Consider the following 16,929-nt stretch of genomic DNA (forward strand, 5'->3'; position numbering starts at 1 on the left):
CCGACCTCAAGAAAAGAATGAGGAAATCATGGTCCTGAAGTACCATATCTTAGTGCAATTAGTGCGCTAATGTATCTTGCCAATACAACAAGGCCTGACATATCATTTTCAGTTAATGTGTTAGCAAGATATAGTTGTGCTCCTACAAGGAGACACTGAAATGGAATTAAACACATATTCTAAAAGGGACTATTGATTTGGGCTTATTTTATTCTAATAATTATAGTCCCGATCTTGTTGGTTATACCGATGCAGGGTATTTATCTGACCCACACAAAGCTAGATCCCAAACAGGCTATATGTTTATATGTGGGGGTGCTGCCATATCATGGCGATCTACAAAATAGTATATCATAGCTATCTCATCAAATCATGCTGAAATTAATAGCAATCCATGAAGCAAGCCGAGAAGTTGTGTGGCTGAGGTCAATGGACATCTCATTCAAAAAAAGTGTGGTTCGAAATGTGACAAAATATCCACAATCTTATATGAAGATAATACGGCATTATTGCTTTCAATCAAGGGAGGATTCATAAAAGGAGATAGGACAAAGCACATTTCACTAAAGTTGTTCTTCACACACGAGCTCCAAAAGAATGGTGATATCAACGTGCAACAGATTCGTTCATGTGATAATATGGCTGATTTGTTCACTAAGTCTCTACTAACTACAACTTTCGAGAAGATAGTGCACAAGATTGGAATGCGAAGACTCAAGCACTTGGACTAAAGTTCTCATCAGGGGAAGTTAATACATGTTGTATTCTTTTTTCCATACAAGGTTTTGTCCCACTGAGTTTTTCTTGTAAGGTTTTTAATGAGGCAACCAAAATATGTATTAGTAGAAATGTGTACTCTTTTTCCTTCACTAGAATTTTTCCCACTGGATTTTTTCTAGTAAAGTTTTAATGAGGCATATTATCTATCAAAATAGACATCCAAGGGGGAGTGTTATAGATATTATCATATATTGTGGATGTCTATCTTTAGGAAAAATATTAGGGCTAATAACTTTGGGACCAAGTCAATTTTCTCCTATAAATAGAGATGTTCCCTTCATTGTATTTCATCCCTGAAAAGAAATAAGAACTCTCTTCTCTCTTTCTCTACAATACTCGAACCGAGATGCATTAGCACTGCTTCCTAAGAGCAGCGTGTCTACCAATTCCACCATAGCGACCTGTCTTGAACTCATAATAGCCTATGAATTAGTTTTATTGTTTTGTAACAACGATGATTTTCTTTTTTCCTCTCTCTTTTTTCTTATTCCCTCCCTCTCAATTTTAGTGGCTTATTTTTTATTTTTTTTAGTCTGTTTTCAAAAAAAGGTCTCTTTCTATATTTAGTAAATTGTCGATTTGGATATCATACATGACAAGTTTATAATCATAAGATTTAAAGGACATTTTAGTATATTATATACATCTTTAATTTAGGATCATAAGATTTAAAAATTCCTTTTATTTCTTAATTTTAATGCTTAGTTAAATTAAGACATTTAAATTAAAACAGAAAGAGTATTTTTAAAAGTTTGAGTGGCGAAGAAAGCCATAGATAGTCCGTCAATTTCTATTACCCCAGCTGAGGCCAGCCAATGAGTGAGTTCCAAGTGTACAAACCATTATAGGACGGATCAAACTAGAAAAGTGTAGAACATGTTAGATTTCAATTATTAGGATTTATGATAATTATGATAATGATCATATCCACAAGAGATATGCCACGTGTAAGAAATGGCCAAATGGATGGTCTTTATAAACACTACTCCAATATAAGCATACCCTGCAGCAAATTAAAATAGTAGCAACGTTTTAGAAAAAGAAAAAGAAACAATCTAGGCAAATAAAAGAGTACTAGAATATGGCAAGTGCAGTGATGATGAGTTCATTTAGCCTTAATCCTTCTCCCTTCAGTACTACTGTGAAAAAGGCATCACTAGCAAGGCCTTCATCCTCCAGACTGAGAGTAGTGGCCAGTGGTGGCAAGAAGATCAAAACTGATAAGCCTTATGGTCCGTTTCTCTAACTTCCTCTTACATTAAAGTAACTAAATTTTACTTGCTTACTCTCTCCGTCTCAATTTAAGTTAAGGTATTTGGCTGGTCATAAAATTTAAGAATGAAATTTTTTTTTTGAAATTTGTGGACTAAAATAAATCATAAGTGTTTGTGTGGCTAGAAATTACTCTCTCTTTGGTCCGCCTTACTTGTCGTATTTACTAAAATTAGATCGTCCAATATAATTGTCATTTTAAAAAATTAAGATATAATTAAGTATATTTTTTCTTTTCCCTAAGTAATACTTATCGTTGGAAGTAATAAACGTTAACCTAGGTGAAGAGAGGTTAATAAGAGAATATTTATTGAAGAGATTAACATTTTAAATGATTAAAGATAATTAAAAAAGGAGTATGATAGTCAGAACACATGGTTTCTTAAATTGTTATTAAGAGTGTGTCTCATGGTAAAATAGAAAGTAAAGTGGACTGGATGGAGAATCTCGTTAAAGTAAAATGAGAAATTTAAAATTAAATTGTTACTACATATAGAAAGATAGATGTTAGTATTTTTTTTTTCCGTACTAACCAAAAAAGAAAGAGTGTGAAATAATTGGGACGGAGGGAGTATAGCAGTTAAAATCGCAAAACTAATTTTTATCACAGTAAAATAATTAACTTTATCCACTATAATAATATCGACTTGATAGATAGGTCTGTCGTTATAATTAAGGAATTTTTACTCATTGTAGTTTCTTTTAAGACCTAATTATTAATATTAACTATCCTTTTATTTAATTATATTTAGTAGCTAATTAACTTTTCTAAATTATAAATGGTAGTTATATCAAAAAATACATACCCAAACACATATATCTTTCTTTTTTCCCAATCACTACCCATTTCAGATTTTTCATTCCTCAAAACCCTAAAAAATCTCTCTCCCCTTCTTCAACCACCACCACCATGGTCGCGCCTCTCTCTCTCTCTCTCTCCCTCTCTCTCGTGCTCACCCTCTCTCTCTCTCTCTCTCTCTCTCTTTCACTCTATCCGGTGAGGAGATGGCACAGATCTGGCCGTGTGTATTGTTGGTGGTGGCGGCGATGGATTGATTTTGAGATGGCGGCGGAGAAGATGACGTGGAGGTAGAGAGATTAGGGTTTTGTTGGTGGTAGAAAGATTAGGTTTTTTGGGGGTGGTAGTGTCTCAGATTTGGGTTTTTGGTGGTGGTGGTGATGTCTCAGATTAGGATTTTAGTGGTGGTGGAGAGATTAGGGTTTTTGGTGGTAGTAGTGTCTCAGATCTGGCCATGTGTATTTGTTAAAAGTCAAATACAAATACATTCAAAAATCTACATCTCACAAATACACTCTTTTTGAATGTTGTTATCTTCATATTTTTTGAGTGTATTTTTTAGGCTATTTTGTTAATAGCCAAACACACTGTTTTTTAATGTATTTGTCATATATTTGAATTTTTTTGTCTTGCATCTGAATGTATTTGTTGAAATCCATTCAAATACACGAAAATTTGAATATATTTGGCTTCATATGTAGTTGGAATGTACACAATGTATTTGAAATACATCAAAAAAAGCTACTGAAATACATCAAAACAAAAAACAAATCAGTAAAATACATAAAAAAAAAAAATCACTGAAATACATAAAAAAAAAAAAAAAGACACGGAAATACATTATGGCAAAAAAAAAAAAAAATCACTGAAATACATCAAAAAAATATATATTAATATCTAATTTAATAGCTCCACCGTTAAAGGCTAAAATCAAGGATTCTGTTTTTTTTTTATTATTTTTTAACCACGTTCTCATGTATTTGTTGGCAACAAATACACGCAAAAACATACACTATTTTGCCAAATTATAGCTATAAATTGTAATATTTAAAAAGGTAGTTACAAATGGTAAGAAGCTGCAATAAGGTAGTCATTTGAGTAAGTTTGCCTATAATTAATGGATTAATTTAGTGGTTTGCTATTATATTGTTAAGGTTTAATTTCTTTTATCAGACAAAGAATATTTTTTTTTACTTTAATGTTACAGTGGATAAAAGTTAATTTATTTATTTTTATATTTAATAAAGATTCAGTGATCATATAATAAAATTAACTGTCTTATAGTGGATAAAATTTAGTTAATTTATTTTTATATTTAATAAAGATTCAGTGATCATGTGATAAAATTAACTGTCTCTCCATGTGGCTTTTTTTTTTTTTTTTTTTTTCATTACTAAGACTATGTAAATGAAAACAAATTGTCATGCAATAAATTATTTGCTGATCGTTGATAACAAAATTTATGTGTAAATTAGGAATTAATGGAGGCATGAAATTGGAAGATGGTGTTGATGCCTCGGGCAGGCCGGCCAAGGTTTGTTCTAATCTTAACAAACACGAAGAAATTGCACCGTTTGACCTTCAAACAGCTGATCTTTAATATTTGTCCTTCAAAATCAAACTTATGCTTAGCAACGCATAAGTTCTTAAGTGCGGGGACATAATTTATAAAATATTATAATGGGAAATTACATATTTATGCCTCGCAAACGAATTGTTTGTCTTGAGGAGCAAAAATCAAATACCACCACAAAATAGGTATAGAAGTGCAAATGACCCTCTTGACACCCTGTGTCATGCCCATTACTTTTTATTTTTCTGTAAATAATTTTCTTGAATATGGGTGTATTTGGAAGAGAAGAACTTATGAAAATGTTTTTCAATTAGTTTATGTTTGGTTGGCTAAATTTTTGAAAAATATTTTTTCTAGAAAATAAAGAAAATGACTTTCGAGTGAAAATTGGAAAATGAAGTTCTATAATTGCATTTTACACTGATTGTCTTCTTTCTACCCTTCAATACATAAATACAAATACTTTTGAGATAATATTTTCTGCTTATTTACCATACATCAGAAAATAAGTAAGACATTCACTTATTGTTTATCAAAATATTTTCTGCGAAACCATTTGTTGGGCTTTAAAGGCACTAAGTGGTGGACTATAAAGGTGAAGTGTGAATTGGAAAATAGAGGGCAACAAAATTATGGGGAAATGAAATTTGAAAAAATTAACTTTTTCAAGTGAGTTTTTTCCCACATTGGTGGTGGAAAATAACATTTATATGTTTATATGTAGCAGCGTATCTTCTAGCTCATAAAGAGTTGAGAAGAGGGACTCCCCTCGCTATGTCGCCGCTCTGCTTCGGATTGATAATTTTTTGGACCAAAATTTATTTTCCATTTTCATTTTTTTTCCTGATATTAATTCCCGCAAAATTCGTGGAATTATTTCCCAACGGTTATTTACGAATTTGAACATTCGCGGCCTAAATAAAAAGTTATCTTATTCTCGAACAGATACCTTTGGCACATGTTAGTTGACTATAAATTTTCAGAGGCTTCGCCTTATTTCAGACACTGAAATCACCAATAAAGAAATATATACTCTTTGAAAATCATTCTTCTTTATCCCTTCTTCTGCGCATCGTTTTCAAAGTTGAAAAGTAAGTTTCGTGTGATTTTATGTCGTTTGTTGAGTTCGTTGAAGTTCTGTAATCTTGATTGTCAGTGTTGTAGAATAGAGTTTCGTTCTATCTTAGGAGGGGATTAAATTCCTTAAGGAAACATAGTTTTCTGTGGGGTTGAAACTAAAACTTTTGTTTAGCGTGTTCTAATTTACCGTTTGTAGTTTGATTACAGGAATAACAACATTTCCTGTTACAAACGTTTTCCTTCGTACCAAACACGAGAAAATAAATAAGAAATTGAAAAAACTTTATATGACGGTACGTAGAAAGTAAGTTAATTAATAGCAGTTTGTCGATATAATTTGTAGTGATATTAATTTGGCAAATATTGTTGCCATGCATGCACAGGGAAAGGGTGTATACCAATTCGTGAACAAATACGGAGCTAATGTTGATGGATACAGGTTGGTGATTCTGACTAATTCCCACTTAACAGAAAATGACACTCAAATGAATTAATTACTCTAAAGATGCAGTATCTATTATTAACTCATACAATACTTGGATTAAAATGCAGTCCTATTTACAACCCGGATGAATGGTCTCCGAGTGGCGATGTCTATGTTGGAGGTATGACTTCAATTATTATTTGAGTTTATGTATGTTCTGTGCAGTAATGATGTAAACTTTTGTTAAGTAAATTTTATAAATGGTTACAAAAGAAAAATCATCAAAGTGATATAATTGTGTTTTCTGACAGAACAATCACAAAACTTTCATCTACTAACAAAAGTTATATTTATTAGAAAATCCAACATTCTAATGAGTGACAATTATTCTTTACTCTATATTTTTAACCTTTTATTTTTCTTGTAAGTGTCGGCCAATTTAAAGCGGACTGGCTGGACCTAACTCGACTCACTTTTTAAAAGGTACAAATTAATATATATTGAAAATTGATACATTGTCTAGGATATTAAGAAATTGCATTTTATGGTAATAGTTACTATGATACTAGTTATTATTAGTGCATCAGAAGGAATTATGATAGCATCGAGTCGAAAGTAATAATCTCGTGATAAATTATTTTGAATTCATGGACCTTTTTTGTTGTCTGATTGATTAGAATTGTTTTCTTGGAGTATTTTACGAGAGATTTTGAGAGATAATATATATATATATATAAAGAGATCATATATACTCGGAATCAGAGAGCTCTGTAAACAAGAATCCTTATTGAATGAAAATCTTGAAAATAAGGAGGCAATATTGAGGGTTTATATGGAAGGTGATTTTTAAAGGAAACGTAAGACACGACATTTGGATACATTAAAAGTGGTAAGATTAGGTGGAGAACTCATGGGAAGATTTTAAAAATTGGGTTAGGTTGGTCCGCTTTTGATAGAGTCTTTATTTATTATAAAAATAAAAATAAAATATATAACATAAAAAATTAAAGCTTATCGGAAGGTTGGATTTTCTGGCAATTGTGACTTTCCTATTAGTATAGGATGAAAGCTTTATTATTATTTTTTGTCAGAAAACATACTTATGTGATCATTTATGAAATTTACCCAACCTTTGTTCATATTAGTAGGTTCATTAGCATATTACAACATGCAACTCTTTATATCAAACTTGCAATACAATGTAGTCTCTCTCTCTCTCTCTCTCTCTCTCTCTCTCTCTCTCTATATATATATATATATATATATATATATATATTCATTTCTTACTAGGTTATTTTCGGGTCTTGAATACCACCGACAATATTATCTTTGTCGATTTTAATACTATGAATCCTATTATTATCCGTTCGTCCTGACCTTAGTACCATTCTTTGTGAACCGTAACTGTTTAAAACATTTTCACCATAATACTTAATAGTATAATATGATATAGTTCAACATTAGGAGTTTAGCCTATAATTTAGGCTAAATCTGAATACTAAATTTAAAATGTAAAACAAAATAAAGAAAAATTACTTAAAATTTGAAGGTTGTGCTCGGAAAGAGTAGAGATGCTGTAAGCTGTAAACTTTTATTATAATTGAAAAATATTTTAAAAGGGGAGAGAAGGTGGTTCTGAAAAACATGTCTCCCTTCCTAATGTAAAGATCCTTTATATAGAGGATCAAATCAAAAAACTCCAAAATAACTACAGTATAATGGCCGACATTTTTTTTACAATTGGTTGGCATCTTTTTAACATCTGCTTCAGCAATTTTTATTTGCTAGTATCATGACTTTAAATCAAATTTTGAATATATGATAGCATTATGAAGTCTATCTAATAAATATTTTTTATTTGGAATACAATATCTAATCCATTTTAAAACTCTATTAAGAGGTTTATAATTTATAAGGCCAAAGTCATAGATGGACTCCTGAATTTGTCATGATTTTTCATCTAGACCCCCAACTGAAACGTTGACCATCTCAACCCCCGAACATAAGATAAACTGTGCCATTTGAACCCTCTCGTGTCAGCTGGCACACACGTGAAGCTCACTGCTTTTAAAATCGTAGCGTGAGAGATCAATTTTTTTCTTTTTTTTTGAATTTTTAATCATTAAAAATTAATTTTAACAAAAAACTGTTTTAAAATCTATTTAAATAATTTAAAAAAATTAAAAAAAACCCAACCCCATACTCCGACAGCCATTTTCACCGTTCCTCAAGTCGTTTGCTTCGTCGTCGCTTTTTTTTTAAAATTTTTAATCATTAAAAATTAATTTTAACAAAAACGCTATTTAAATAGAGGATGGGTTGGGTTTTTCAATTTTTTTAATTATTTAAATAGACTTTAAAATAGAGTTTTTATTAAAATTAATTTTTAATGATTAAAAATTTTAAAAAAGAAAGCGGCGGCGGCGGCGGAGGAGGCAGCGGCGGCGGCGAGGTGGGCTATCGGAGAGGATGGGTTGGGTTTTTCAATTTTGTTTTAATTATTTAAATAGATTTTAAAATAGAGTTTTAATTAATTGTTTTTGTTGACATGGCTTTTTAAAAAAAAAAAAAAAGTAACATGACATAGCTCCATGTCACTGGTCTATTTTTTCATGTCACAGCAAGTGAGCTTCACGCGTCTGCCCAGCTGGCACGAGGGGTTTAAATGACACATTTTATCTTATGTTCGGGGGTTCAGATGGTCAACATTTCGAAATTTGGGGGTTCTATGGAAAATCGGTGATGTTCGTGGGTCCATCTATGACTTTGGCCTAATTTATAACAATCTAGGAACTCCTCGTTCGTATTCGGCATGTGTATTAACATAAAAAGTTGTGCATGACCATGGGGACCTAGAGGGCCTTATAAGAATGGGGAATCAGTACACTCAGCAAAAAAGAATATCTTCATCCTAAGCAAAAAATCCCGGTTAAATTCAATTACTAAGATTATATAGAGCGCTTTAATAAAGCTTTATTATATGAAAATGCTACTAAAAAGCATTCATGGTTCATAAAAAATTGTGTCAATGTTTATAAATAAGGTATACCAAATTGGTTCTGCCAATGGTGGATGAATAATGGTCCATCTGTAAAAATTCTTGTAGAACCATTTAAAAGTTTATATACTGAATGGGCCAATGTTTCTCATAAACTAACAGAATTGGAGAATAGTAATATGTTTATTGAAGGAATTTCTCATATGCATTTCTTCATTGAGTTTTCAATCCCATGTAACATGAAATGGTCTGTTGAGGTGGGTAATACCTCGCAAAATGTTCCCTGTCTTCACAGAATTTTTTATAAAAAATTCTGGAAGAAACTCGTCCAGAAAAATGTCAAAGGTGATATTCATGACCAAGAATTATACCAAATTAACATGGCTATAGCTGGTTATCGGGAGTTAATTAAAATAAAACAACAGTAGGAAGCTCGTAGTCCATTCAAGCATATTGCCAAGAGAATCCAAATGAAAAAAGGATGCATGACCAAACAGGAGATTATAGCCTCCTATATGGCAGAAGTGAAAAAAATAAAAAATTAATGCAGAACCTTGAATTAGAAGCGCCGTAACTATGGCATCGGCAAATACTGTTGAGGACAATGATGATGATAGCAATTACTTGGCAGGAGAATCTCAGCCATATGAGCATATCAAGCACATTGATGATACTGATAAATATTTTGAAAAAAATTAAGAGTCAATAAGACAACAGGAAGAATCTTTCTCACAGAGAAAAGAAAAGATGAAATAATCGAAGGCTCAACAACTTTAATGTTGAAACCTTTAATAAAGGAAAAGAAAAACTTTAATAAAGTTTTTATCTTTTTTACTTTTACTTTTTAAAAGGCATCTGTATTATTGCCTTTTTCTTTTGAAATTGTGTAAAGGTGTCGGTCAATTGTAAAAAAAATGTTGGCCATTGTACTGTGGTTATTTAGTAGTTTTTTTAATTTGATCCTCTATATAGTGGATCTTTAGATTAGGAAGGGATGCAAGTTTTTCAGAGCCACCTTCTTTCTCCACTATAAAAAAATGAGTAATTTGTGGAGGTTGAAAGTTGCAATTCGTGGGGGGTTTTAGGCTCCGCTAATTGCATAAGGAGGTTAAAACTCCTGCGAATTGTAACTTTCAATCTCCACAAATTATCTATTTTTTTATAGTGCTCTTTGTAAAATATTTTTCAATTATAATAAAAGTTTGCAGCTTATAATATCTCTATTCCTTCTTAACACAACCTTCAGATTTTAGGTAATTTTTCTTTTAGTTGATTTTAAATTTTAAATTTATTATTCAAATTTAGCCTAAATTATAGGCTAAACTCTTAGTGTTGAACTATATCATACTATTTTAGTAAGTATTATGGTTAAAATGCTTTAAACAGTTATGGTTCATAAAGGATGGTACTAAGGTCAAGTTGATGGTCCTGTTTGTTTGCCAACTGAGCCGAGATGGCGTAAGGGTTGTTTTTGGATCTGTTTAGAGTTGAACAACCTCCATGACTGGGTTATTAACCTATAAACGTACCTTTGTAGTATTATCTATTTCGTGCGATCCTAGCATAAATTATGGTATCAGAGCCATGGTGCAGACGTAGATATAGGTTATAGAGAGTTCAACACACTTGTTTAAATGAACATCATTGGAAGGAAAAATACTGTTAAGAATAGTAAAAAAAAAGAGCAATATGATATGCGTCAACAATTAGATTTTCTACTAAGTGGACAATCCCAAAAAATTGTACCAAATTAATATATCAAATGGGAACCTTTGAGAAACTAGGTCTCAAATAAGTGGTAAAATCACGAAGAAACTATTAATCGATTATTATCTGATAGTGACTTATCCCACTATAGGGAAACTTGTAGATTCATGCACATTGGTCTAGCACAGGTTGCATTTAAGCCACTTACATTAAGAGCCTGTTTGGATGGGTTTTAAAAAGCAGCTTTATAATTTTAAAGGTTAAACCAAAAATAAGTTACAAAGGTTTAACTTATTTTTTTTAGTTTATAAGCCGTTTTTTCGCACTTATAAGTCGCTTTAGATAAGCTCAAGCCAAAGCGGGCCCAATTAATTTTCGCTTATTTTAAAGACAAATGGCTTTTAAGCCCACCTAAAACACTTAAAAAGCTCGAAAACAAATTTATAGACAACTTATAAGCCAATCCAAACAGGCTCTAAGAGGCTTAACTAAAAGCTTTATAGTAGCTTTAAGAGATGGCAGGAACCAAAACTGGAAAAAATCCCTAATAGGGACAATCCAAAACCCGGTTGGCATATGGTCCTGTATATTTTAATGCTTATCCTAACTTGTAGGTATCCTATGAATATTCTTTAAACGCTTTAATATTAAGTGTCAAGTTACATGGCTATGATTGTATGCCTGGAGCTGAAGTTATATGCATTTGCTGTAGGATATATTTTAAACCTTTATATTCTATGAATCCTATGTGCAAAATTTTGGATTTTAAAAATGAAACTACTTTAATAGAAATTAATTTTGGTAGATCCAAGGTTACAACTCGCAGACTTATTAAATGGGGGTGAAATTGATTTTCCCAAAAAATGGGTCTAGAAAGGGAGCTGCCCGTAATTTGAATACAGATGTTATTGAAATTAAACAAACCCGTATGGGACTATCAAGTTAAGGTTCGCAAAAGCAAATTCTTGATAGACAAAGTTGAACATAATAGTATCAACACAAAGTCAAGATTGACTAGATCAAATTCTTTGTATCATTCTTATATTTCGCCTATTGATTATATTGTTAGATTTTCATCTAGAGCTTCTACTTCTCAGATAAGATAAACGAATAATAATAGGATTAATAGTATTAGAATCGACAAAGATAATATTGTCATTGGTATTCAAGACCCGAAAATTACCGAGTCAAAAATGGATTTTTCAAGTATTTAATGGATAAAGTCCAAAAAATTAATTTTAGTCTGGGATCACTCGCAGGAAAAAAGATCAATGGCTGAATTTTTCAAACCCAGATAGGAATCATTTAGTAAATGATTTTTTTGAAAGTTTTGAGACAAAAGAAAGAGCTTATTTCCAAGAAGAATATTATAAAGATGTTTCACAACTTGACAAGATTATATCTTTAGGTTCTTGGTTTATGGGCAAATATGTGGAAAATTATATTTCTGTTTTAGAAAGGGAATACCAGTTGACTAATGGAGAAATTATTAATACTATCTTTCCTCGACAACAATCTTTTGAAATTGAAAAGGATGACAAAGTTCTCCATTTTGCTGCTTTCTCAAAATTATTTGAGAATGATACTTTACAAATCACCACTAAGCATAAGCATTAGGGGTATACAAAGTAAACCAACAAACCGCACTAAATCGATAAATCGAGTCAAATCGAAAAAAAAACCCAACTGGTGGTTTGGTTTGGTTTGGTTTTAGTTAAAAAAAGTTAAACCGAATCAAACCAACCCGACATTACATGTATTCAGTTTTTAAAATATTTTATACATAAAAATATTATGTAATATAATTTATAAATATTTTTTAAATTTTTGCGTAGTTTTTTTATCTATTATCATATTATTCAAGCTTGAACTTAGAATTTTGAATGTCAATAAGTTTTATATCCTATGAATGTTAGTAACTCAAATAAAGTTCAAACCAAAATCAACTAAACACTAATGCTAACAAAAGAAATTCAATCTACCACTAAGAATGACAATAATGTTGGATATCTATTCTTTAGTTTTGTATAATTGGTTTAGGGAGTGAAAATACATAGCTTAAGTTTTTTTCCTTGTCATGTAACTAATACTTGTTAGCTGTACTTATTTTAGATGAATTAGTATTTTTAGATTATGGTCATTTTCTTTATGGCTTATTAATTAGCAATATTTATTTTAACCGATTTTATTATTTTTTGCTGAATATTTAATACAATGTCATTACTCTTTTGTGTTATTTTCTTAAGAAACATCTTAATTATATAGTTGTATTTTACTAGGATTATAGAAATATTTGAAGTAAAAGTGTATATGTTTTGTATCAAGACTATTCCAAAAAAAAAAAAAACGAAAAAATCTGAGAAAATCGAATAATCAGAGAAAATTCGAGGTTGAAAAATTCGAATTTTATTGGTTTGGTTTGGTGTATAAATTTTAAAATTCGACGCAATTGGTGTGGTTTGGTGTTTAAAAAATTCAAACTAACCCGGTCCCTGTACCTACTAAGCATATTAATAATATGCTGAAGCAACAAAATTACGCCAATATTTATATGAATATATTGGGTGAACAAATTATTTTATTACGTGATAAAATTAAAAAATTGATTTCTGAAATCGAAAAATTACATTCTTCTGCTAACTCTACTGAGGAAAAGAAGGAAACCATTGCTACTCCTAGTGTGCAGTCTTATCACAACACATCACTGCAGATTCACTCACACAGGAATAATGGCACGAAGCCTACACAAACACTCAATTCGCATTCACATAAGAGTTTTGCCGCACAATGTCGTGCATGAAAACTAGACATGCTTTGTTCGAAGGAAATCACAAACATACAATCAACTAACTAGAGTCTTAACTCAAGTAAATCGTAACCTACCTCAAAGTAGAGCTGGAACAATGCCCGTCACTCTGCTACATCCTTTCCTTTCCTCAAAGCCTCAATACGTTCGCGGTCTAAAAATAGAAGGCTCAATGAGTCACATTGTTCAATTTGCAAATATCAAGGCAAGAAATACCTTTCCCTCTCCCCATTCTAAGGGTGGATGATTTTCTAGGTAATAAACAACCTATCAAAGCCCTTAATATTCATAAACCATCAATTTATAGCACATTCTATCAAACATTCCCATTATAAGCAGTTTTCTATGGCAAAGACACCATATTTAGAGAACTCACTTAGTTTACTATTCTAAATATTCAATTTATGACAAATAGCAACTAATCAATCCATTCAAATGATAAATACGCGTTAATAATCCCAACCCATCAAGTTTAAAAGGTTTATTAATATTCTAGGGTTCCTACTTCATTTTCACCATTAAAGACCCATGAAGATGATTAAAATAACGAAGGGAATGGAATGGTAGAATGGAAAGCAAAGAGATTTATCTCTCAAGGTTAACTTGCCCTAGCTTGAAAATCCTCTCTAGGTACTTGTGGGAAAGTATGTTTGTGTGTTATGAATGAAAATATAACACTAAGGCATAAAAAACCCGATTCTGTCTTCAAGCGGTCGTTACGCTGCTGCAAAAGCGGTCAAGCCATCGCTATAGCGGACGTAAGATAATTCCCCTCACCGCTATGCGGTCGGTCACCACCCCGCTATAGCGGCATCGCCGTGGTGCAATGGCCGGCCCATACGGCCCCAAGAGAAAGTTCGGGATAACCGGGCTCTCAATGTACCGCCGCAAGCGGTACTCCCACCGCCACAATGGTGCATTTTGGGCAGTGAGCTCGATTTTCTGTCCAGTTTTTCCCTTATCACCCCACATTTCATTCAAGGCCTCAAAAACACAACACAAAACATGCAGAATACAAAAAGACGCCCTACAAATTCACTCGCGGCCTCGGAATTCCCAATGGAGTCCAAAATTTTCATAACGACCGGAAGAGTCGTTACATTAATAGTCTTAACATTGATGAGGAATTAAAGGACACGACGTCCAAATTATTACTGAATTCAGAACCAGAAGATCCAGGTTTTGATTTAGATACATCAGAGGATTCTGCTTCAAATAAAGATCTCAGAGTTCTTGATAATGAAAGTTATATTTCTTCGGATTCTGATGAAGAATGTGCTCCTTGTCAAATGGGACAGCCTTGTTCTAGTAAAGGCAACAAGGAAGACGATATCCTCTCAGCTCAAAGATTTGAATATCAATATTTTAGATGGTAATAACTTGGTTGAATTATTAAAGATAATCAAAGATCCGGATATCAGGTCTCAGATGATCGATCAAGTTCATGAGGCACCTGAAATCTAAGGTGAAAACAAAACCCAGAATCATGAGGCCCATACACTATGTCTGAAATTAAAAGACTTCTTGAACAAAGGAGAAACATCATAAGCACTCCTACCACAACACATGACTTGAAATAGAGATTGATAATCTAAAAAGAGAGAGATCGAATCTCAAGAAAGATAATAGAATTTTGGATCAAAGAATTTCCAGAATTGAGGGCTTTCATAAAGGCAAACAAATTATAGAAACCCCAGCCATTGAAGGTACTGGTAATGAGGCGAATAAAGAATTTCTCCAAACACTTTTTATAAAAATTGCTCTTTTAATTGATTACCATTTTAAAAAAGAGTTTACTGCTTTAGTTGATAGTGGGGCAGACTTAAATTGCATCCAGGAAGGATTAATTCTCTCCTGATATTTTTATATAACTACTCATAGTCTCAGTTTTGCTAATGGGCAGAAAATGAAAATTAATTTTAAATTACCAAAAATTTATATTTGCAAAGAAAAGGTTTGAATACCCGCAAGCTTTGTACTTGTGAAAAATATTTCAAACCATATAATTTTGGGAACACCTTTTTTCAAAAAAATATTTCCCATTTTACGGTTAGATGATGACAAAGTTCTCCAGTTTGCAGCTTTTTCAAAATTATTTGAAAATGATCCTTTACAAATCACTACTAAGCATGTTAATAATATGATGAAGCAACAAAATTACACCAATATTTATAGAAATATATTGGGTGAACAGATTATTTTGTTACATGATAGAATTGATAAGTTGATTTTTGAAATCAGAAAACTACATTCTTTCGAAAAATTACATTCTTCTGCTAACTCTAATGAAAAAAAAAAAAAAATCATTGCCACTCTTATTGTGCAGTCTCCTCCTGAATTCAATTTAAAAAAAAAAAAAAATTAAACTCTTTCTATGTTACTTCTGATAGAAAAAATTTGGTGGACCTTTCATTTCTTTCCTAACTAGTGATAAGAGTTATTGAGCCAAGTGTGTTTTTCCCCTCTTATCTCTGAAGCATATTGAAAATTGCAGGCAAGACTGGCTTAGCCATTTGGGCTATAACGCTGGCTGGACTTCTTGCAGGAGGTGCTCTGCTTGTCTACAACACAAGTGCATTGGCCCAGTAGATAATTAATTATCCCACCAAAAGTTAAGTTGTATTAATTCGATCTTATACCATATATGTGTAACATGTACTAAAAAGGACTTCTCGGTCTCTTAATCAAATCTGTGTGTGCCATGATTTAATTATGTATATATTATTATTACCTTTTGCTTCAAGTACCTTGAAAACAATTGACGGTAACATACACTATTAGGCAGCAAAATTTAGGGAAAAGAACACTATTGCTCACTACACAACATCAATGTTCACTACACTCAAAATAAGTAATCCCTTTTACTTTCATACCGCTAAAATTATTTACCCTTCTTACTCATTATAGTTTCTATAGGTAATTGTTTCTTTTTTATTTCTCTACTTTTTATCTTTTTTTCTTTTGTGCTTCTTTTTTTTTTTCTAACTTTTTCCCTCTTCTTTTTGTTCGTTTATTTCTTTCCCAAATCATACTATCGTAATGTGATTTCATATTTAATTCTAGCTCCTTTATTTTTATTTTTTTCTCTATTTTTTTAATTTCTTGTTCCTTTTTAAATTCATCTATTTCTTTTCGTTTTATTTTCTATCTACATAATTTAATTTCATTCACCATTTTTGTCAGTTTTATTTATTATTCTTTTTTATTTCTGGTGATTTTTATTTATTTTTTCTCTTTTTTTAACTTCATTTTTTCAAATTATTTATTTCTTTAGTTCTTGTTTTTTTTTTCCATACTCTTACTCTACTGTTTGGCTCTTTTTTTTATTTTTTTATTTTTAAATTTTTTATCTTTTATTTTTTATATCAATAAGAGGAATAACTGATATATATATATTTTTTGTATCTCAAAATACAACATATTTTAGCATATAGTATACTAAATTAGTAGCAGATGAAGTATACTATTACAGTATATTATGATACCCACG

General features: G+C 31.5%; 1 protein-coding gene across 1 annotated transcript; it reads left to right on the forward strand.

The window, feature by feature from the left end:
• The first annotated feature begins 1,763 nt into the window (after positions 1-1,763).
• On the forward strand, positions 1,764-16,167 carry LOC132031438 (photosystem II 10 kDa polypeptide, chloroplastic-like). Its single transcript, XM_059421403.1, has 5 exons — positions 1,764-2,012; positions 4,327-4,385; positions 5,888-5,943; positions 6,057-6,109; positions 15,934-16,167. The coding sequence occupies exons 1-5, from the start codon at positions 1,862-1,864 to the stop codon at positions 16,026-16,028; spliced, it is 414 nt and encodes a 137-aa protein (XP_059277386.1). The 5' UTR covers positions 1,764-1,861; the 3' UTR covers positions 16,029-16,167.
• The last annotated feature ends 762 nt before the right edge of the window (positions 16,168-16,929 follow it).

This window comes from Lycium ferocissimum, chromosome 9, assembly GCF_029784015.1.
Source record: "Lycium ferocissimum isolate CSIRO_LF1 chromosome 9, AGI_CSIRO_Lferr_CH_V1, whole genome shotgun sequence".
Taxonomy (NCBI): domain Eukaryota; kingdom Viridiplantae; phylum Streptophyta; class Magnoliopsida; order Solanales; family Solanaceae; genus Lycium; species Lycium ferocissimum.

Bases quoted from the DNA above. Each gene is read 5' to 3' on its own strand.
- LOC132031438 (XM_059421403.1), top strand. From the start codon at position 1,862: ATGGCAAGTGCAGTGATGATGAGTTCATTTAGCCTTAATCCTTCTCCC. The intron at 4,386-5,887 runs GTTTGTTCTAAT...ATGCATGCACAG, and splicing joins CCTCGGGCAGGCCGGCCAAG to GGAAAGGGTGTATACCAATT. The intron at 6,110-15,933 runs GTATGACTTCAA...TGAAAATTGCAG, and splicing joins TGGCGATGTCTATGTTGGAG to GCAAGACTGGCTTAGCCATT.